The 20,515-nt window shown below is 56.8% G+C and overlaps 7 protein-coding genes across 7 annotated transcripts; 5 read left to right on the top strand and 2 right to left on the bottom strand.

The window, feature by feature from the left end:
* Positions 1-332: 332 nt before the first annotated feature.
* Positions 333-2,420, top strand: BKCO1_270007 (hex2 protein; the record flags this gene model as incomplete). Its single annotated transcript, XM_020273602.1, has 2 exons — positions 333-1,030; positions 1,373-2,420. 2 exons carry the CDS (start codon positions 333-335, stop codon positions 2,418-2,420), a joined length of 1,746 nt encoding a protein of 581 aa, XP_020130136.1.
* Positions 2,421-3,428: 1,008 nt separating this feature from the next.
* Positions 3,429-5,818, top strand: BKCO1_270006 (elmo ced-12 family protein; the record flags this gene model as incomplete). The annotated part of the gene is made up of 4 exons (XM_020273591.1): positions 3,429-3,695; positions 3,790-4,907; positions 4,971-5,233; positions 5,286-5,818. 4 exons carry the CDS (start codon positions 3,429-3,431, stop codon positions 5,816-5,818), a joined length of 2,181 nt encoding a protein of 726 aa, XP_020130137.1.
* Positions 5,819-7,077: 1,259 nt separating this feature from the next.
* Positions 7,078-9,567, bottom strand: BKCO1_270005 (cap-gly domain-containing protein; the record flags this gene model as incomplete). Its single annotated transcript, XM_020273580.1, has 2 exons — positions 7,078-9,139; positions 9,212-9,567. The coding sequence occupies 2 exons, from the start codon at positions 9,565-9,567 to the stop codon at positions 7,078-7,080; spliced, it is 2,418 nt and encodes an 805-aa protein (XP_020130138.1).
* Positions 9,568-10,150: 583 nt separating this feature from the next.
* BKCO1_270004 (deoxyuridine 5-triphosphate nucleotidohydrolase) lies at positions 10,151-11,331 on the top strand (the record flags this gene model as incomplete). Its single annotated transcript, XM_020273569.1, has 3 exons — positions 10,151-10,225; positions 10,523-10,865; positions 11,054-11,331. 3 exons carry the CDS (start codon positions 10,151-10,153, stop codon positions 11,329-11,331), a joined length of 696 nt encoding a protein of 231 aa, XP_020130139.1.
* Positions 11,332-13,078: 1,747 nt separating this feature from the next.
* On the bottom strand, positions 13,079-13,543 carry BKCO1_270003 (pre-mrna splicing; the record flags this gene model as incomplete). The annotated part of the gene is made up of 1 exon (XM_020273558.1): positions 13,079-13,543. The coding sequence occupies one exon, from the start codon at positions 13,541-13,543 to the stop codon at positions 13,079-13,081; it is 465 nt and encodes a 154-aa protein (XP_020130140.1).
* Positions 13,544-14,444: 901 nt separating this feature from the next.
* On the top strand, positions 14,445-15,606 carry BKCO1_270002 (proliferating cell nuclear antigen; the record flags this gene model as incomplete). The annotated part of the gene is made up of 6 exons (XM_020273547.1): positions 14,445-14,464; positions 14,542-14,588; positions 14,679-14,719; positions 14,769-15,198; positions 15,248-15,537; positions 15,589-15,606. 6 exons carry the CDS (start codon positions 14,445-14,447, stop codon positions 15,604-15,606), a joined length of 846 nt encoding a protein of 281 aa, XP_020130141.1.
* A 444-nt stretch (positions 15,607-16,050) lies between these two features.
* Positions 16,051-17,615, top strand: BKCO1_270001 (pyridoxine kinase; the record flags this gene model as incomplete). Its single annotated transcript, XM_020273504.1, has 4 exons — positions 16,051-16,099; positions 16,247-16,567; positions 16,650-16,767; positions 16,841-17,615. 4 exons carry the CDS (start codon positions 16,051-16,053, stop codon positions 17,613-17,615), a joined length of 1,263 nt encoding a protein of 420 aa, XP_020130142.1.
* Between the last annotated feature and the right edge of the window lie 2,900 nt (positions 17,616-20,515).

The raw sequence follows: 20,515 nt of genomic DNA, 5'->3' as shown, positions 1-20,515 counted from the left end.
GGACCCTCTCCGTCCGTCTCGGCTTCACTTAATTGCCAGAGCCCCAGCCGTGTCCCCGCCACCAGACCCGAGTCTTCCCTTGGTCATCTCCTCTGAGCCGACCCATATCCTCCGGACCGTCCGTCGTTCGCCCCGGCCTTCAATCGACACCCGCTCCGCCCAATTCCCTGGATTCTAATCGTCCCCGTCCATGTGGGGTCGCGGCGACGCATAACAACCACGAGCCAGCGTGCGTGAAGGTGGAGGGGTTGGACCGCCCGGGACAACACGTCAAAGCCACAACGGCCACCGCCACTGCCACCGCTGCCGAGGCCTCTCACCACCCCGACACCATGGCCGAAGTGCTTCCCGCCCAGCTGCCTGACGGCCAGTCGTACTTTTCGCCCGCTCCGTTGCGCCGCTCTTCCCCGTCGCAACCGTCCTTCCTGGTGGGCTCGCCCACCTACACCCCGTCGCCTTCGACCCGCCAAGCGAGGTTTGCCAGCACCGAGCGCGCACCGACCCTCGTCGTGGCATCCCCACCGCTTGTCGAGTCACCTGTCACCATCGATGATCGCGACCCTCCGATCCAATCCTTCCTCTCGACCGATCGGACCCGTCTCGTGGAGCAGGTGCAGTTGAAAACACAAGTGCACGACGACACCGACGACGACGACGACGACGATGACGAGGCGATTGGGTTCCCGTCGTACGACATCGACGGCCGCCAGGACGACGACAGCAGCTCCAAAGCGGATACATACCCCACCCCGTCCTCCGCCAGCGACTCCATAATTTCAACCAACACGACTTCCACCCCCGAGCCCCTGCCCATAGCCGAAGACGACTCGGCGATCAAGCCCGAACCGACTCGGCATGTCGACTACCTCTCGCATGACTGGAGAGAAGAGGACATCTGGTCCTCATGGCGACACATCACCACCAACCGCAAGACCTACGGGCAAAGATCAAGACTAGAGAATGCATCGTGGCGGACCTGGGCGAAGGCGAAGTATCAATTACGGACCGTCTCGCCCGAGACTCTCAATTGGTAAGTTCCTGTTTTTTTCTTCCGCAATAAGCATAATAGCGGTGTTTTTGGCACATCCACGAGACGGTTGAGATGTCCATGTCAAACCAAAAGCTGTCCCACATCCTTCAGACAGGCGAAAAGTCTTGATCCACACACGCCTGAATGGATCTTGTTGAATAGTCTTGCCCCGGCGGCAATCGTTTTGAGCGACGCAGCATCGAAACCTCTTGTCTTCATGTACGACTGGGTTTGCATCCTAAAAGCTTTCGCACATTCCCCCCCGCTAGCACACAATCCTAAGCGCACGGTCTTTTTTCAATATAATCTAAACCGATTACAGATGTGCTAACTTACCATTAGGCTCAAGGATTGCGACGTCACATGGTTGTACGGTCCGTTGCAAACATCGTCCTACACTCCTCTCACCCACCCCGTCTCGGAAGCCGGAAGCACGATGCTCTCGAAGAGCAACTCGTTCATCAACAAGAAGCCGATCCTCAAGAAGCGCAGCATGTCGGAAGTCATGCTCCAGCGCTCGATATCGAACTCGTCACTCATCAAACAGGCAGCTGCCGCCGTGCAGGCCGAGCGCAGCGGTGCTCCAGCGCTGAGTCCTCGTCCCTCTTATGCGCGCTCGACCTCGGACTACGTCACCACACCGTCGATCCCCTCCAAGAGCACAAGTAGAGAAGCCACCGACTTCACCTCGCACACTTCACAGTCGACTTCTGGTCTCCAGACTCCCGGAGACGGCGAGAGAAAACACATTCGGTTTGACGACAAGGTGGAGCAATGTATCGCAGTAGAGTGCAAAGACGCGGATGATGATTATGATGAGGAGCCCTGGACAAACGAAGAGGACGACGACTCGTCGGACGATGGGCTTGAGATCAGGACAAAACCGAGGCGGTTGTCACGGAGCAACTCGAAGACTAACTTTGGAGCGGAGAACAAGACGATCCAGAAGCTGCCCGACACGACCTTGAAATATCGGGTCGATTCGCCCGACGTTCCCGACCACACCCCAGCTCATTCGCTAGGATTCTGGAGGTCGAGTCGGCTTTCGCCTTCACCGTCTCAGGAGACGCTCAAGCCTTCCCGGCCGGCGAGCAATTTCCTGCTCGGCGAGGATGACGATGACGACGAGGAATACTCGTGGGAGCCGTCGAACTCGTTCTCTGGGCAACGAAACAACGGTTCGTTCAACCAGCGCTTCGGCCAGGAAGATGACGAGGGCGAGGACAGCCAGTCCGGTGGGTTGCGACGGACGCCGTCCGGGATGTTCATGCCGTACGAAGAGGACGAGGACGACATTGTTGCTGCGGGACTGTTTGGCAAAGTGGTAGACACGGTGAACACGGCAAAAGACATCGCCCACGTCATTTGGAACGTCGGGTGGCGCAGTTGATTGATTAGCCGTCCGGCAAAGGAGTTGACTGGTGGTCATAACAGCATTGGGCCGGTACCGGTGTTTCACGGATATTTCGTCCTCGTCGCACTTGCACGAGAGAATCAAGGATCTAGGAAACCTATGGGACATGGGAACCGGGAGTTTTGCATTTATTGTGTTACTTTTATTTTTCCATCCGATGTGGACGGCGCATGGCGAAGGCATTGGCACACACGACACCCCATCGTGTCTGACTCTGCTCCGGGATGCGCCGACGTCAGCGAGGCGTCTGGTTGGCAAGCCGTCGAACGTGTTTCCATAGACCTGGCCTGGTAAAATAGCTTGTGGGAGACTTGAATACAACCATCGCATAGACGAAATAGTGGCGTCATCGACGTGCCCTTGCGTGGACATGTAGCGGTGTGCTGTACGAGTGCTGGCACATTATTGCCATGTGTCGCAGCGGATAAGCGAGGTGGTACAGGCCGGTCAAGGGGCCATCTAGTTGAACGCAGGTCCACGCAGCTCGTGACGGCGCTGGGTGTAGGGGTCCGCTGCTAGTCTGGCGCTTTTTCCCCGGCGGCGGCGAGGGTCTTTTCTGTCCGCTGTCGTGACACGGCGTGTCGATGGCGGAGGGTGAGATCAGCGGCACCGGGGTCCGACCAGGGAGGGCCATGTTTGGATTTTGCTCGCCGGCTGGAGGCCCGACAGGCGTGCGGTGTTCTGCGTGGGCTTGGCGGGTGCGGCGGATGGGCGCCCAGGCTGTGGGGAAAGGCCCTGACGATCTCCGCTACGAGACACGCGCGCCCCATCCCACCCTGGCTGCTGCGACTCGTACCTCTCTCCGCGACAACACCAACTCTGCGTGTCCCGCGCCCTCGCTGCCCGCTGTCGGATACCAGCAGCCGCCGGCAATGATCTGATTGGGGCCGCCGCCGTCGCCATTCCGTTGTACCACCCGCCGCCCACCCCTGTCCTGCGTCACGTCGCGTGTCTTTCCACAGGGCTGCCCCCGACCACGACAGCATGGAGAACATCAACATTCCCGAGCTCGTCGAGCGCCTTGGCGCCGACGAGGACTCGGTCCGCAAGATGGCCGTCTTCAAGCTGCAATCCGTCATCGGCGACCCGTCGTTCGCCGACGTCTTCACCATCGAAGGCGGCCTCCCGAAGCTGCGCCACCTCTGTTTGACTGCCACCGGCAACACGCTCGCGTACGCCCTGACTTCGTTTTCCCGTCTGCTGGAGCTCGATCAGGGCTGGGACCATGTCAACCAGGACCTCATTGAACGGGTAAGCCTGCGGGCCGCGTCGCTAGCCCGGTCGGGGGAGGCAAGGGTTTGTTCGCAGGAACCAGAACGCTGATCGCGCGTGCCCTCTGCTGCAGGTCGTCGAGCTCGTCGTGAGCCAGCCGCTCGTTAATATCCTCCGCGGCGCCATGTCCATCCTCGTCGCCGTCGTGTCGCATCCGCACACGCGCGCCTCCATCCCCCCCGGCACTTTTGGCTTCCGCGCCCTCAAACCCGCCGTCGCCGTGTACCCGCAGTTCCTGGAGATGCTCGTGAGCCGCCTGTCGTCGGCCGACCACGCCCTCTGCGCCAATGCGCTGCAGCTGATCAACTCGCTCATGAGGGACGCCATCACGAACGACTCCGAGGCCGAATGGCATGCTTTCATCAAGAAGCTGCATGATCTGGGCGTGATAGAGGCGGTTTACGTCCTGATGCAGAGCAGTGCGCTGCAGGACTTGGCACACCCTCTGTTCGAGTTCCAGTCGCTGAGCAAGGTTCTGCTGAGGCGGTGGAGGGAGCTCAAGGTGGATTTGGACAAGTCGGAGCACCGCCGCGCGCTCAAGGGGCTTCATCTCGCCAGCAATCCGGAAAGACCGCCATCGAGCACAAGCAAGGGCAGCAAGGGCAGCAAGAAGCACCACCCGGAGAAATGGCGCAGGCTGGGCTTTGAAGGCGAATCTCCGTCCTGGGAGTTTGACCACACGGGTTATCTGGGTCTGATGGATCTCGCCCACTACGTCCGCAAGCACGAGGACGCGTATCAGAAGCTTCTGCTGGAGCAGTCCATCCAGCCGGCCGAGCAAAGGTGTCCGATTGCACGTGCCAGTCTTGCCGTGACTCTGATCCTGTACGACAACTTCGACGTGGAGAAATGCGAGAACGAAGACCAACAACGATACACCATCTTGGAGTCGCGAACCAACTTTGACCGCGCGTTCAGACCTCTTCTGCTTCAATGGTCGCGTCTGCATGTCGCCGGTCTCCAGGCTTTTTTCCGGCTCTGGCAGGCTACCGGTGCCGAGACTGACGACTTCCAAAAGGTTGAGGAGCTGGTCCAGATCCTATTTGAGCAGGTCATCGGGCAGGCGTCTCGTCAAAAGGATTTGCCAGAGGTTGAAGAGGAGCTCGCCGAGTTTGACTACAAAAGACTGCGTGAGTTGCAAATAGAGCTGCTTGAGCTCACGTATGAGGACGCCTGGGGTCATCATCTTCGGTATGCATCACTCTCCACTTGACGACGATTCCACCGATGTTCTAACAGTCAGCGCGCACTCAGACAAGTTCGAGACGAGCTCAACCACGAGGCTCTTCAATTCGTCAAGGAGCAACGCATCAGGTGTCTACTCGCAGGCTCATGGTTCCCGCATACGCTGGGATACAGAGATGAGGCCGGCCCTGTCACCAAGAATTCTCTCAACCGCATGGTACCGTCCTCGTGGCGTTATGTCCGTCTCTCGCACAACCGTCGTTACCTGCACTATGCGGACTTTGAGAACAAGCTGGACCACGATCCACGCCTCGACCAACTGCAGAATCAAAGTAAGTCGGCGTTCCTGTCTCTTCTCAGCCAAACTAACCATCCCCCGTCCAGTCGACCTCACCACAGTCTCCTCCGTCGTATCCAACGTCTCAGCCAGCACTCCCACGACCGCGTCCTCGGCCTCCACGCTGCGTACCCTCCCCGCCAGCACCAACACGAAAATCACCATCTTCGGCTACTCCAACGAGAAATCCCACGGCAGCGGCACCTCGTCGTCCCAACACCACCACCCCAGCACCTCGCACTCGTCCCGCTCCAACCCCACGTCCAAAGACGGCGCCAGTCTCAAAGACGTGGCGTCGGCCGCCAGCACCAAGGAAAGCGTCCTCCTCACGCTGCACCCGCAGAGCCACACGCTGGCGTCCGAGTGGCTCGACGGTCTGTTGATGCTGCTCAACCAGCAGCCCATCACCGCCGACACCAACAAGCTCGTCCAGCTCGTCGGCGGCTATGGCCTCAAGATCCGTTTGCTCAACGTGCGCTTCGAGGAGCTGGATTCGGGCGAACCCGAACTGCCGAGCAGGGAAGGGCTGGATGAGGATTATTGGTATGATATCGGTGGGATGGAAGGGGTGGAGGCATGATTTTGTTGTCGCTTGGATCGGGGGCTACTTTGGTCAGGGGGATCGGTTGGAGGGGTCATTGGAGGGTTTCTTCTGCCTTGTTTGTGTCTTGATTCCTTTTTATTTCTCTTGTGGATCTCTTTTACCCCCCCTTCTTTCGTGGTTCATTTCAAGATACCCAGCGCGATTGGAGAGGTCGGCGGCTGCGCCTCTTTTTTCTAACCCTGTTTTATCGGGTGGTTTTGGGGAAGGTACATACATCCATCCTTTTACTTCCTGTATTAATATCATTACGCTCGGTATTCAAAACATGTAATCCGTTTAGAAAGAGGCACCTGTGCAGTTTCTGTCCTTTGGTCACCGTTGCATTCAATTAGCTAGTATAGCTTCTTCTGGTGCATACAATACTATTTTTTTTTGGATGAGAGCTCTGTTCTTTCAAGTTACTAGCCAAATAGAAGACTTGAATACTAAACAGAAAAGCAACAAAACGTGCGCTACTTCCCTCTGGGATATCATCTATATAAAACCGTTCGCAGCAGCAGCCCATCGCAGGGGACAGAGACACATAGGTACACGCTGCAATCTAAATGACGTAGGCGCCTACTCTTCTTTCTTTCCGGACCACTCTTCCAAAGTCAAAATAGCGAAGCGGAGAAAGAGGTCTAGTCCACACCCGGATGAGAAAAGCAAGCAATCAACCAATCAATCGATTTGTTCGGCGCGTTGCCTCTTCCCTCTCTCCTCCTGCTCTCCGTCACTCCATTGTAAGTATCCCAGACATTCGTCCATCCACACACGACCGATGAGAAAGCAACGACGGCAACGGCAACGGCAAAAAGCAACGCAACGCAAAAACATCGCTAACGCGCTCAAAGGAAGCCAAGAAGACCGAAACAAAAAAAGCAAGAAAGAAGAACGAAGACTAGAGGAATGCCATATGACCTCTGTCTCTCTCTTCTCTCACAAACTCACACAATGAAGTGATTAATTACCTAAGTATGTTTCTCATCAACAAACAAACAAACAACAAACAGCAACGACAACAACAGAACAGAAGAAGAAAAAAAGAATCTCCCTCGAAGGGCAAGCGGGCAGGCAGGGCCGACAACAATAGAAGGACAAGAACAAAAAATTCAAAATCGTCGTTTCCGATCCTTCTTCCCATTCTCCTTATTCTTGTGTGCCAAAGAAGTTGTCGTTTTCCTTTCCCCCTTGAATTCTTTCGTTGCTCCGGATAGAAAAAGAAAAAAGAAGACAAAAACACAAGCATATAACATCTACAACATATCCTCAAAGGGGCAAGCGGTGGCATCGTGTCCATCCCGCTCGCACAACGCGCACCACTTATCCGCATCGACGTCTTGTCCCTTGCCCGCCACGAGGCCTTCCTCATAGGGGTTGGGCAAGGCGGAAGAAGTGGGAGGAGCGGGGGCGGGAGCGGCGGGCGGGGGAGCAGCGGCCTTGGGTGCCGGGCTGGGACTTCCGAGCGAGGAGGAAAGAGGGGCGGGGGCGTCGTGGGACCGGTTGAGCGACATCTTCTCCATGTTCTGGATGATGTCGTCGGCGACGGAGCTTGCGATGTCCGTGTCCTCCGACATGTCCGCAGCCAGGTGCAGTTCGTTGTGGTGCTCGTTGATGGCGCCGCCGAACGAGGCCTTCTTGCCAGCACCGCCCAGATCGTTGGTGCAGTTGAGGATGTCGTGGCCGCCCGTCTCGCAGATCTCGCACCACAGCTCGCTGGCGCCGCCGGGGCTGGAAGCGCGGTCATCATGCTCGGACTCGGCCATGGGGGTGAGCTTGTTGACTTCCGAGCCGTTGCGCTCGTGCTGCTGCTGCTGCTTTTGGTAGCCGCGCCAGCTGACGATCGTGCTCTTGGAGTCCCGAGGGGTGGCGTGGTCGTTGGTCTTGTTGCTGATCACGCTGTCGCGGGCAGCTTCGCCGCCGCTGAGCGTTGCCTCGGTGCGGAGACGCTCGACCTCCCGCTCCAGTTCCTCCTCGCGGAACGACTTGCGTTCGATGAGACCGCGGAGCTCCTCCTTCTCACGCTCCATGCGCTCTAGCGAAGTCCTAAGCTCTGTCATCTCGGCCTCACTGGGGCCGTCGAGCGAGCTCCGCTTGTCCAGCTTGGGACTTTGCACACCACCGCCGGAGCTGAGGGAGTGGATGATGGCTTTGAGGCCGCGAATCTCGTCGTCCCGTTGCTCCATTTCCCGCGAGGAGGAGCCGGAGTCGAGGGCTTGAGCGTCCTTGAGCGCCTGAGCCGCCTTCTCCCTCTCCCGCCGAAGCTCGCTTCTTCCACGTTCGACCTCTCCGCGCAAGAACTCGACTTCTCCGCGGGCTTCGGCCTCACCGCGGCGAGCGTCCTCGAGACCCTCTTCTAATTCCTGGACGAGCTCTTCTAACTGTTTGAGTTGTTCAGCCACGCTCTCGACATCCTCTGTTTGCTCCTGTAATTCGCGGATCTCAGCCATCAGGTCATCAATTCGTTGCTCGTAAACGCGCTGCGTCTCGGACGACGCCATCTCCAAGGTATCTATCGTGCTGCGGAAATCAGCTCGGTGCATGTCGAATTCTGCCGTCAGCATGGAGATCTTTTCATTCTTTTCTCGCAGTAATGCACGGAGGTGTGCGGCGTCTGCGTCCATTTCGCCGCCTTGTGACGATCTGGAGATTTCCGATCCGTCTGTAGGAAGCAGGCTCTGGATCTCTTGCAGACTGCTCTCCATCTCTGCGAGACTGTGCGCCTGTTCCAACAGCTGCTTGTCGCGTTCCGCAAGCGCTCTCTGCAACCTCATGACTTCCTCGTCAGCACCGCGGTTGGACATTGCACCCGAAATGGATCTATCCGCCTCGCTCAGCGCAGAGACGGAAGCAAGATCCTGCTCTTCCTCCGTCCTCGAACCGGATCGAGATGGCGATTTGGGGGGCTGGGGAGTCCTTCCGCCGATCGTCCGGTTGGGCATGGGGCTCGGAGTAACGCCGCGAGACGGACCAACTGTGCTCTTGGAGAATCCGCTCATGTTCCTGCCCGGTGTGGGCATTTTCGGCGTGGGCGTCAGGCTCGGCTTGCTCTTGACCGGGGATCCTGGCCGTGATAGCGACGGCCTGACCATCCGTTTACCCTGAGGACTGGCCCCATGAGTGCCAGGGCCTACCGACTGGGAGAATTTGGGCATCGGCGGTGTGGGAGAAGTGCCGCCATAGTCAAAGGTCGCACCTGGTGTGCTTGGTGTTGCGGGAAAGCTTTCGGAGCTGTCGGCGATGGATGCGCGCTTCGTGGCCCGGTGGGAAGGAAGGAAGATTCCAGAGCCAGGAACGGAGGTGTGGAAATAATGCGTGCTTGGGCAGCGTCAGCAATGTGGCCCGGAATGGCATTCTCGCCTTGGACCGCAGGTATATAAGAGCACTCACCCATCGACGTCGCCGTCGTTCTTCCCGCGAGCTGCGTACTCCCTCGCCAACTCGACACCGACGAATGTGCCTTTCTTTCCGTTCACACCACCCACGAACTTGACCACACCGTACATTCCTCCGGGCACGTCGACATGGTCGCCAACAGCAAGTGGGCCGCCGTCCCCGGCAGCGTGCATGCCGCCGTTCGCGCCGGGTGTGCGCGTGACAGGAGAACCACCTGCCGTTAGCGCGTGCAGCGAGGCTTTGCGATCGAGGGCGGTGCGTGCGGCAGAGGAGAGTTGCGGCGTCGAGGCAGTGTTGATGCCGGGCTTCGCCAGCGACGGGCGGATGTTTGTGCGGCGCGGTGTCTGCATGTTGACTCTGGGCGCGGCGTTGTGCTACCTCGTGGCTGCTGAGGTGTAGAGTCCTCGGTCTGCGGGCTGCGGGCTGCGGGCAGGTAAGGAGCGCCCGGCCCGGGTTGCGCGCGGAGTGTTTGAGCTGCCTCAGCGGGGTCTAAGACGGGCGTTCTTCGCTGAAATGGGGTCGCGTGGGGCGCATGGAGCTCAGGGACGCATGCGGAGAGAGGTTGAGAGGGTGCGAGGCGGCAGTCGTCGAGGTGTTGTTTATGTTGTTGCGCAGCTGCGGCAGGCCTGGCAAAAAGCCCAGGGGGAGTGCGGCGGGCGGGAAGGAGCTGCAGGGCACGAAAAGCGGCACGTTGAGCCCGAAGCTGGGCAGCAGGGCGGCGGGCTGCAGCTCGTTGCCCTGCCCAACGCCACAGCTCCGATTTGCGCCCGGGCGCGTTGCCGCCTTGGGCACACGCGTCCGCAGGGCCATCGCGTCCCTTCCGTCATCATCGCGTCCGCCAACGCGTCCAGGGCCCGGCGCGTCCTCACGAAATTCCCGTGCCCCGCGCTGCACCATCACCGTTCAACCAATTTTGCTGCTCGCGCGCCTAGTATGTCTGAATTCACCACCGACCCGTCCGCCACGCCTTCCTTGACCCACGATCCTCCATCTCTGCCCGCCTCGCCGGTAGGGTTGCTCCTCGGCCTTCACCTGCAGCTCAAATGCGCGTGCGCGTGCGGATTGGCGCGACTAGCTTCATAGGTTGCCGGCTTTGGGCTGTCCCACGGATCCGGTTTCAGCACCGTCTCGTGCAGTCATGCGCAAGAGCTGCTGGGTCGAATCCGGACGTCTGCACAGTAGGCCATTACCTCATGCGTCGCGTCTCTCGTCTGCCTCGTGCTATTGACCGCTGCTGGCGAATGCCTTCCACTTGACCGCGACCCTTGGCGTCGAGATCGAACCGGCTTCTGACCAGCCTCACAGCACCGCAAGCGCACGAAGCACATCGAGCCCGAGCCGTCCCTCGCCTCCGCTACCACCGCCACCAGCGCGCTCCATCACACCTCAGCGGTAGCCGCTGGCGACGAGTCCGGTACCGCAACCCCCACGCCCATCGCAATGTCCACCACTACCGCCGCCTCGGCCCCAGCGCCCGAGTCGACGACCATGCAGGTCGAGCTACTGTCGGGGAACGCCAAAGCTCCAACCAAGGGCTCCGCCTTCGCCGCCGGTCATGATCTCTATAGCGCCGCCGATACGGTAATCCCGGCGCGGAAGTGGGCGCTGGTCCCTACCGACATCAAAATCTCGGTACCGGCTGGAACCTGTACGTCACAATTCCTTGATTGGTCCTCAACGGTTTTATTACTTTCCCCCTTCGATACACCTGCTCCCCTTTCCCTTCAGCCGCACATCTCCCCCCTTTCTGCCGTCCAATCATCCTCGCTTCCTCACCCCTTTCTGATTCATCATCGCCCACCACAATGTACTGATGCATCCACTAACATTTATCAGATGGCCGTGTTGCCCCTCGCTCCGGTCTGGCCTACAAGCATGGCATTGACACTCTCGCCGGTGTCATCGATGCCGACTACCGAGGTCCGGTCGGTGTGCTTCTCGCCAACCTGTCCGACGTCGATTTCGAGGTCAAGAAGCACGACCGCATCGCGCAACTCGTCATAGAAAAGTGCGTCATGGCCGATGTGGCTGTCGTCGAAAAGATCGAGGACACGGTCCGTGGTGCTGGCGGCTTTGGCAGCACGGGTGGTTTTGGCGCCAAGAACGGTGCTTGAAATGAGAGCTAATGAATAGCCGGAGGAAAAGAGTCACGAGCTTGAATGCGTGTTAAAAATGGCGTTTTAACATGGGCATTGGCCAAAGCTATGCTGGCCAGCACCATAAGTTTAGGATGGTTCATGAGAGAAGGGCTTTAAATGGGTACCGCGGGGAAAAACGAAAAGGAAGTTTCAAGGCGTCGAACCAGTCAGGTGCAGCTCTGTCCATGTGTTGCCAACATCAGTGATTGTTGTATTCAAAGAACAATAGCCTACTCGTGACAGCCTACACTCGTGACAAAGGACTGTTCAGAGAGGCATTGACCGCCGATGCACGTTCAACCTCCCAGCATGTGAGGCATTCGCCTGTCATTTCCTACTTAAAAATACCTCCATATCAAGCAAAGGTGCTTTCCTACCCCTCACCAACAGCTTGAATATGACTACTATCGCGACCACAGGCGTACTCGCCGTAACTGACGTGCTGCCGAATACTACTGTCGGGACCATAGAGCCCCATCTCTAGACTACTGCCGCCATGCAAGATATTGGAGTCTGGCCCATAGGCGTTATACAAGATCTCCGCCAAGGCATCATTTCTTGATAAGATGCGCATCTTCACTAACTACCCCTACCAAATTCCATCTCGACCAATCGATGCTGACTGTCTGCCTGGCCTCCAGCCGTCTCCCAATTCTACGCCACGAAAACTCCCACTCTCGGGTAAATGTGACCGTCTTTCCCCCGGCAGAACCAGTCGATTGTCTGCCTGTAGCCCAACTTCTTTGTCTCATACACATCATCATCTTAGAGAAGTGATGCGCATCAGCCCCACGTGGTGCTTGCAGGACTCTATACTCTTAATGCCGATGCCAACAAAGTTTTAAGTCTCTTGAGAAATGGCGGTCTCATGCTCTCATGGTAAACTAACTTACCCCAACCGACAGGTGAAAGATATGACTTTTATTCTCAAACCAGGTGTCACTAATTGTTTTAACATGAGACGTTCGCGCAGTCAGGTCCGGCCACCAAAGCTTCGTGGGGACTGAAATTTGAAGCCTTGAGGCTACTCATTTCGAATGCCGCGGTGCTCATGGTTGCCGCTCTAGGTGACAGCTCGCTTAGAGACGACATCAGCAGCAAAAGATGCGATCACGACTGTCAAAAAAAAATAAAAAACATCAGGCCCCAGAGAGCTTTCTGGTAATGTCAATAAGAAGTGACAGGAGCATCAGTTCTAGGGTGGGTATATAAGTCAAACAGTGAGCTGCTCCTCTCGCCCAAAACCACAGTGGATGGTCCCGAAAGGGGGGGGGAAAACCCTATGAGTCGGCTAGGCGCTGCGTGTTTGCCCAAAGGGGAAGTCACAGACTCCGCGAGCATAAAATTGTGGTCCACAGTTTAGCCGTGCATTGCACTGAAACGCGGGAAACTCATTCAGGTGACAGACATCATTGAAAACAGATTATGGGTATTGGATCATGCTATGAAACTGTGCAGGTAAAGCAAAGAGTATTGCGCAGTCAAGCGCAAGTTCCTGTGCCGAGACAAAAACGCTTACAATGCCGCTGGTACGTTGATGCCGATGAAAGGAAGGACACAGCAGAAAAGCCGAGACAATGACTTGAAAGGAAGTTAGACAGAAAAGGGACAGGGAGAGAAAGGCCGGCAACAAAGGACAAAGACTCACAGCCCGAGGAAGCCACCACCATATGGCGCCCAGAGAAACAAGAAAGGTCGGGCCCTCCCACGTGGCACGCCCACCCTAGACGCCGTGCCAACGCTTCCAGATTTTGTCCTGCGCGCGCTCCGCATCCTTGGCCTGCTCGATCTCGCGTCCGATGCGTTCCTCGGCGAGCCTGAGCTGCATGACCGTCTCCTCGATGGGCGTCTCGCAGCCGCGCAGGCCGATGAAGTGGCCGAACTTGCGGAGTTTGATCTTGACGCGCTCGGTCTCGGACAAGGCGGGGTCGGCGAAGAACTCGGCGTCCCAGGCCATGAAGCCGGGGTACTTGGTCGTCCATTCGTTGACCACGCTCTGCGAGTAGTACGTCGCCATCGCGTCGAGCTGGGACTCTCCCAGGAGGTAGAACTGTAGCATCGTCAAGGGGAAGTCATGGTGCGGTGGGCCGCCCGGCAGCGGGTAGATGGGCATGATCTTCAAGCGCATGTGGGCGACTTTGCGGGCGAAGGCCTCGCGCTTCTCGACGTTGTTGTTGGTGGACTGCATGTTTGTCAGGGCCTGAAGTGGCGTTAGCTGGTAAATGTGTGAGTATTGAGGGAAACTTGCTGTATGATCGCTTGCGGCTGGCGCAGAAACTTGAATATGCTACAGTGTTGTCTACGTCCTGCGTAGCCGTTAGAAAGACTTGAAGCTGCTGGCAAATGTGGTGGAGCAGTTGAGGCTCATGGCGTAGGGAAGGCAGGGAATTTATCTTGCGCACAAGAGCTTTGTTGACGTCGCGTCTTTGTCTGCGGGTCTGAGAATAGAAGTGTGCCGATAAAGAGCGCGGTGTTGTTGAAGGGTGTGAGACAAAGGCGGGCCGCGACAGAAGTCTGTTGGCCGATGAATGAGGTTGTAGAAGGGCGAGGCTCGTGGAAAAGAGAAGCCCGTAGAAGACTGGCGAAACTTAAACTGTCACACGGAAAACATAGAGAAAGGGTCCAAATCGCGTGTCGTGCTGTCTGTCATGCAGTGATATGTCTCCGCCTGAGCAGATCAGCTTTCCTCATGAGGAAGAGCAGCCACATGAGCATCTGGTCAGTTATCCAATGGCAGCAAGCGACTGACGGGACTCGTGCATCACAGACATCGGCTTATGCATGAGGCTCAATTTTAGTCCAACACCGCAACCATGGTGCAGTCAAGCCATTTGGTCAGGGTCCGGGATTTGTGGTGCCTGAGGCCAAATTCCTGCGCACAGACCAGTAGAGATTTTTTCCCGAAAATGGGCTGCATTCTCTCAGGTTGAAGGGACAACTTCTCTGCGCCGTAAGCAGAGATGCGTCCAGTTTCGATAAGCTCTGAAGACACTGTCGGAGAAAAGGTTGCGGTGGTGGAGAAAAGAGCAGCGGCGAGTTTCGGCGATTCCTCCAGTGGAAGACGCGGGCTGGCGCCTGCTCGGCGCGTCATGTCGCGTCAACGCGCCGCGTAAAAAGCCCAGGTCTCGTCTCCAGGCAGCGCAACTCCATTGCTTCAACCACACCACCCGCCTACGCCACCCAAAGCCTGCAACTCGCCCTTACCTTCATCGATACCCCAATTCGTGCTTTCGGTCCCTTTCAGTACCTCTTTCGCCACGTACCGTCGAGAGTATGCTGCGTCTTGCCCGCGACCCCGCAGAGCTATCGCTGACGTCTTCCAGTGCTTGAGGCGCGTCTGGAGCAGGCCAACCTGCTGAAGAAGGTCCGTCATCTGCCCACGTCGCTCATCTTTCATGCTGACTCCGCTTCAGGTCGTCGATGCCATCAAGAACTTGGTTCAAGATTGCAACTTCGACTGCAATGACTCGGGCATTGCCCTCCAGGCCATGGACAACTCCCACGTTGCCCTGGTGTCGATGATGCTCAAGTCCGAGAGCTTTTCGCCCTTCCGCTGCGACAGAAACATTGCTCTCGGCATCAACCTGACCTCGCTCACCAAGGTCCTCCGCTGCGCACAGAATGAGGATATCCTTACGCTCAAGGCTGAGGATGCTCCCGATGTCGTCAACTTCACCTTCGAGAGCGCCCAGAGCGACAGAATCAGCGAATACGACATCAAGCTCATGGACATTGATCAGGAGCACCTGGGTATTCCCGAGACCGACTACGCTGCCACCATCTCCATGCCCTCTACCGAGTTCCAGAGGATCACCAGGGACCTGATGGCCCTTTCCGAGTCCGGTACGATACGAACGATGCGCCATACAAGGTACAAGCTGACGGTGCATAGTGGCCATTGAGTGTACCAAGGAGGGTGTCAAGTTCTCGTGCCAGGGTGACATTGGCTCCGGCTCCGTCACCCTGCGCCAGCACACGGATGTCGAGAAGGAGGACAACAATGTGGAGATTGACCTGTCGGAGCCCGTCTCCCTCACCTTCTCTCTCAAGTACCTGTCCAACTTCACCGCCGCCACTGGTTTGTCGTCCAAGGTCAGGCTTTGCCTGTCGAACGAGGTGCCGCTCCTGGTTGAGTACTCGCTCTCGAACAACAGCTACCTGAGATTCTATCTCGCGCCCAAGGTGAGGCGTCCACGTGTCCGAAATCATGATGACATACTGACGAATTATTAGATTGGCGACGAGGAGTAAAGTGTATTAGCTATTGCAAGGTTCACGAATAATAAACACGACGACGATATCAGCAAGTGTAGGAATACTGCAAGGGTGCATGGGTTAGGTTGCAGTTGTTTCCCGGGAAAAACGGCGAGGTTAGATGATTTGTTCTCGATGCAAAATGGTGGGCTTTTTTCATTTCTTCATTTCATTCGACGATATGCGGGTGGGAGATCTTTTCGACGGCGAATTCGGTCCAATTCCAGGCGCGGGCCGGGTATCGCGGGGTAGCCCCACACGTCACTGTGCGTGTGTCGCGCAGATAAGGCGCAAAGAAATTCCAATCCTCAGATCCCACACCCTGCTTTTGCATCTCCCGATTCGATCCCTGTGCAAACATGTCCCGAGAGTCCTCCATACCAGAGACGCATGTCCTCGCGATTGCTAGCCATGTAAGCACTTTGTCATTTCTCAAAGACAATGGCTGATCGCGCGCGCCGCCTCCGCCGCACTGTTAGGTCGTCCATGGGTGAGTCGAGCAAACTTCGCCGCGCCGCACAACGCGATTACTGAGACTTTGCGCGCGACCATGTAGCTACGTCGGGAACAAGATGGCGACTTTTATAATGCAAGCACTCGGGTGCGAAGTATCAGCCATCAACACGGTTCACTACAGTCAGTCAGCCCACCTCGGGACCTCTCGACCGCTATGACTCCTCTTTTTGCACGACGCGAAAACAGACCCCCAACGAGCCCCGGGCTTACACAGCGGGGTTTCGCGTAGGCAACCACACGGCATACAAGCAGGTCAAGGGGCGCAAGACGACGGCCGACGAAATCCTCGAGCTCTACGAGGGCCTGAAACAGTCGGACCTGAACAACTTCGATGTCCTGCTGTCCGGCTACATGCCAAGCGCCGAGGCGGTGCAGGCGGTGGGTAAAATCGGGAGGGATTTGAGGTTCAACGCGTCGGTTAAGCCGGGGAGCTTCTTCTGGGGTACGTTCTTCCGGGCAGCACAACCCAAGGGAGTCATACTTTGGGAGTTGTCGTGAGTGCTGACAGGCGTGGGGAAATGCAGTGTTGGACCCCGTCATGGGCGACCAGGGACGGTGCTACGTACCCGAAGACGAGATACCGCAGTACAAGGCGCTGCTGCGTGAGGCAGATCTCATCCTGCCGAACCAGTTCGAGGCCGAGTAAGAACACCTTCCTCCCAACCCGAAACCCACCTACAACAACAAAAGAAGCTCACCACAATCCCCCACATAGACTCCTCTCCGACACCAAAATCACCAACCTCACCACCCTCGCCACCGCCATCCAACGCCTCCACTCAACCTACCACATCCCCCACATCATCATCACCTCCCTCCGCCTCTCCCCCACCGACGACCACACCATCCTGGCCCCCTCCTCCACCGACACCCCCACCCACCTCACCGTCGTCGGCTCCACCTCGACCAGCGCCGGCGCCCCGCGCCTCTTCCGGCTCGACGCCCCCGCCTTCCCGCACTTCTTCTCCGGCACGGGCGACATGTTCGCCGCGCTGACGGTCGCGCGGCTGCGCGAGGCGTGCGCGGCGGAGGAGGGGACGCTGGGTCGCGCCAGCTGGAAGAGCGGCGACGACGTGCCGGCGACGCGGCTGCCGCTGGCGCGGGCGGCGGAGAAGGTGCTCGAGAGCATGCACGCCGTCCTGGGGAAGACGGCGGCGGCGTGCGAGAGGGAGATGGCGGCGCTGGAGGCCGAGGAAGGAAGGGCGCCGGCGGAGGATGCGGACGAGCGGGGTGAGGCGGCGAGGGAGAGGGCGTTCAAGCGCCATTTGAGGCGGATGCGGGCGAGTGAGGTGCAGGTCGTAAGGAATGTGGGGGATTTGCTGCTGCTGGGAGGCGAGGCGGCGGGGAGGGAGGGGTTCGTTGCGAGGGAGGTGGATGTGCGGGGGTGGGATGTCGACGCTGGGAAGCCGCGGCCGGATGAGCTGGGGGTGACTGATTTGGGTGTGGGCGCGAGCGCGGGGGCTGTGCAGGTCGAGACGGCGAACAGATGAGGGGAGGGGGCCGGTTGGGATGACACAGGCAGATGGAGGGTTTAGAAGCATGGAAGACTTGGTCAAGCGGGAAAAAAAAGAAGTGTAGATAAGATGTAGACCGTTGGTATATTGTTCTCAATGTTTTCTTTTCCTTCATCGAATGTGAAAGGTTTTGTGGTTGCGGACAGCACAGATTACAGCGGAAACTCACACTTTGCTGCGCTTGTTCTTGTGGGAGATAAACCGGGAAGCAAATACTATCAATCGATACACCCGGTGCTTGCCCTCATGAAGCACTGACGACGCTCAGTAGCAAGTCGTGACTTTGATAGAGATCGTCATATCCCATGGTTGCTACAATGAACTTTCCACTTTGTTGTGGCAGCGATTGCACGTGGTCAATGTGGTATGGGAAGCTGAGTAGTGAGTGCCGTCCGCGCGAATTCACATTGCTGTTGCAGTACACAGTGGCATCAAATGAGCAAAGAAAAGTAAAAAGTATATTGATTAAACCCCCAGTCGCTTGTGCGATGCTGGGAATCCCACCCGCCCAGGCTTCAGAGTAGCCTTGACTCGTAAAACTGTAAGTCCTCCGAAGAGCTGCCTGCGGAGTAGGCATTGGTCAAGGGCCCCACAAGGGCAGACCCGACCAGAGGGTTGGGAGGTTGGGGTGAGGGGGAAGGGGAAGGGGGGGACGGGAGGGGAGGGTGACGGGAGGGGAGGGGAGGGGAGGGGGAGGGGAGGAGAAGAGAGAGGAAGGAGAGGAGGGGAGAGGAGGGAGGGGAGGGGAGGAAAGAGGGAGGGGAGGAGAGCGGGAGGGGAGAGGAGGGAGGAAGGGGAGGAGAGGAGAGGAGGGAGGGAGGGAGGGGAGGAGAGGGGACGGGAGGTGGAGTCGATCGGGTGCCCAAAGAGCTGCCTGCAGAGTAGGCATTGATCGGTGGTCCCACTGGGGCGAAGCCGCCAAAGGCAAGCTTCTTAGTAGAGCGTCAGCAAGTGAACAGTAAGGAGGAAAGGGGATAGTGAGATGGAGAGGCAATGAGGCACTGTCAGTGAGTAGACCTACCTTGAAGGAGGAGGAGGATGGAGGAGGATGAAGAAGGTTCGAGGGTCGGGGGGCTACCAAAGATATTTATGGAGGCCCCGTCGGCCGCTGCGCCCGCCCGTCACGCGCCGGGGTGCTGCCGGTTGCTGGCCGCCGCAGCCATGCCACGCGCCTGTGTGTCATGTGCCGTGCTGATTAGGCAGTCGCTGGGTGAGGGCCGACATATTCATCACTCACCTGCGTGATAACTTTGTGGAAATCAGAAACCAATCACTCACCCACTCACCACGGCTGTGGCAAATTTGCCACTCTGTTTCCCCCTCACGCGTCCGCGCCGTTCGAACGCGATCATCGCCCTTTTCATCGTGGGCCGAATATCTCGTGTTTCGTCACCGTGTGGAACTGGCCAGCGTAGATAACGTACCAACGAAATCCGCGGCTGAGGCTAGTAGTGTCCATGCGTGCAAATCTCACCATTCTCGCTGTATTCATAATCCTATGTGATGTGCCGTTTTCCTTCTTCGTTACTGTGACCTTGCCATGGGGCCACATTTAACCGTGGCTACAGAAAACTCCGCCTGTATCCTACCTAGCAAATGCCGGGGTAAACCAGAAATGTGTCCCTCCTTGCGTCCGAAGTTGAAGTGGACAGCTGCATGCAGATGTAGACTTTGTTACTCTCCTCACACGGCCATTTGAAGTGAACATCCGGACGTAGACTCGTACGTACTCTTCGCATAGATAGGGTTAAATTGAGTATCTAAACGAGCTTTTCCGCACCTAAGACCCGCGTCCGGCTTTACTACGTTGGCCATGATTGCCATATTGTATGAAATCCGTCATCATCTCGTTGGGATAATTTTGTCCGTCATTTCGTTGAGATCTACTAAGAGCGATTGGATTCGCTGCTTGTACATAGCAACCACGCCATCTCTCGGCCCGACTGTTCTTCGAAGTGGAGTCGTAGATGGCTCGAGTGGCTGGCGCTACGATATCTCTTTGGCCGTAATTATTTTCTGGGGTGAAAGAATATGGCTTGAGTCGAGATATAAATATTAAGCACTGAAGTGAGAGACGCAGAATAAGCGTAGAGAGGCAATTATTCGTGCACCTACACCCTGCCCGTTGCGTCAGCAGTAAGAGCACACATATAGACGTACATACAAGACTGGTCTTCATCCTAGGTAGCAAAGTGTACATATCCCACTCTGACATCAAATTCCCCGCCCGAGTCGATGCAAGAAACGAAAATAACCAGGGTATCAGCTATCAGCGCTATCGCAGTAAGAACTTATTCTCCTACTTTCATATCTCCACTTTTGTAAAAGTATTAGAGAAGCGTAGAAGCCATCGATCTAGTATTCCCTTTATAGAAGTGTCAAGGCAAAGAAAATATTAGATGGTAATCGTAGACGGCCGTAGGTAGAAGCCAGTAGATCTAGATAGTTCATTATACGTTGCTACTATTTAGTGTTTATACACGAATGAATAAAGGGGTAGAGATCGTAGTAAGGGTTAATAATACAGGTAATTAATATAATACGTTGTTGAATGGCTTGTTGGGTTTACGATGAGCTTCAATATTATTAAATATAGGTGTTCTTCATTGCCCAACAGAAAATTAGCTAGAGACATATGGCATTCTTATCCTAACTATAATAAATATTTCAAGGACAAGCGGGGAGATCTTGTAAAAGAATGAGCATGGGGACACCATCGAGCGGGGATGCCTATATAAAAGCATCAAGCACTAAATTCAAACGGCGATTCCAGGCGAGTACCATTATCGGGTCGGCTTTTTGCACCATTTTCAAGTGGTGGAAACCTTTTGCGGCTACAGTGAATAGATTGCATAGGCTCGACGGACGATGCTCCC

The sequence above is a fragment of the Diplodia corticola genome (genome assembly GCF_001883845.1).
Source record: "Diplodia corticola strain CBS 112549 chromosome Unknown scaffold27, whole genome shotgun sequence".
In the NCBI taxonomy this organism is placed as follows: Eukaryota; Fungi; Ascomycota; class Dothideomycetes; order Botryosphaeriales; family Botryosphaeriaceae; genus Diplodia; species Diplodia corticola.
This window is presented reverse-complemented; position numbering and strand designations above follow the sequence as displayed.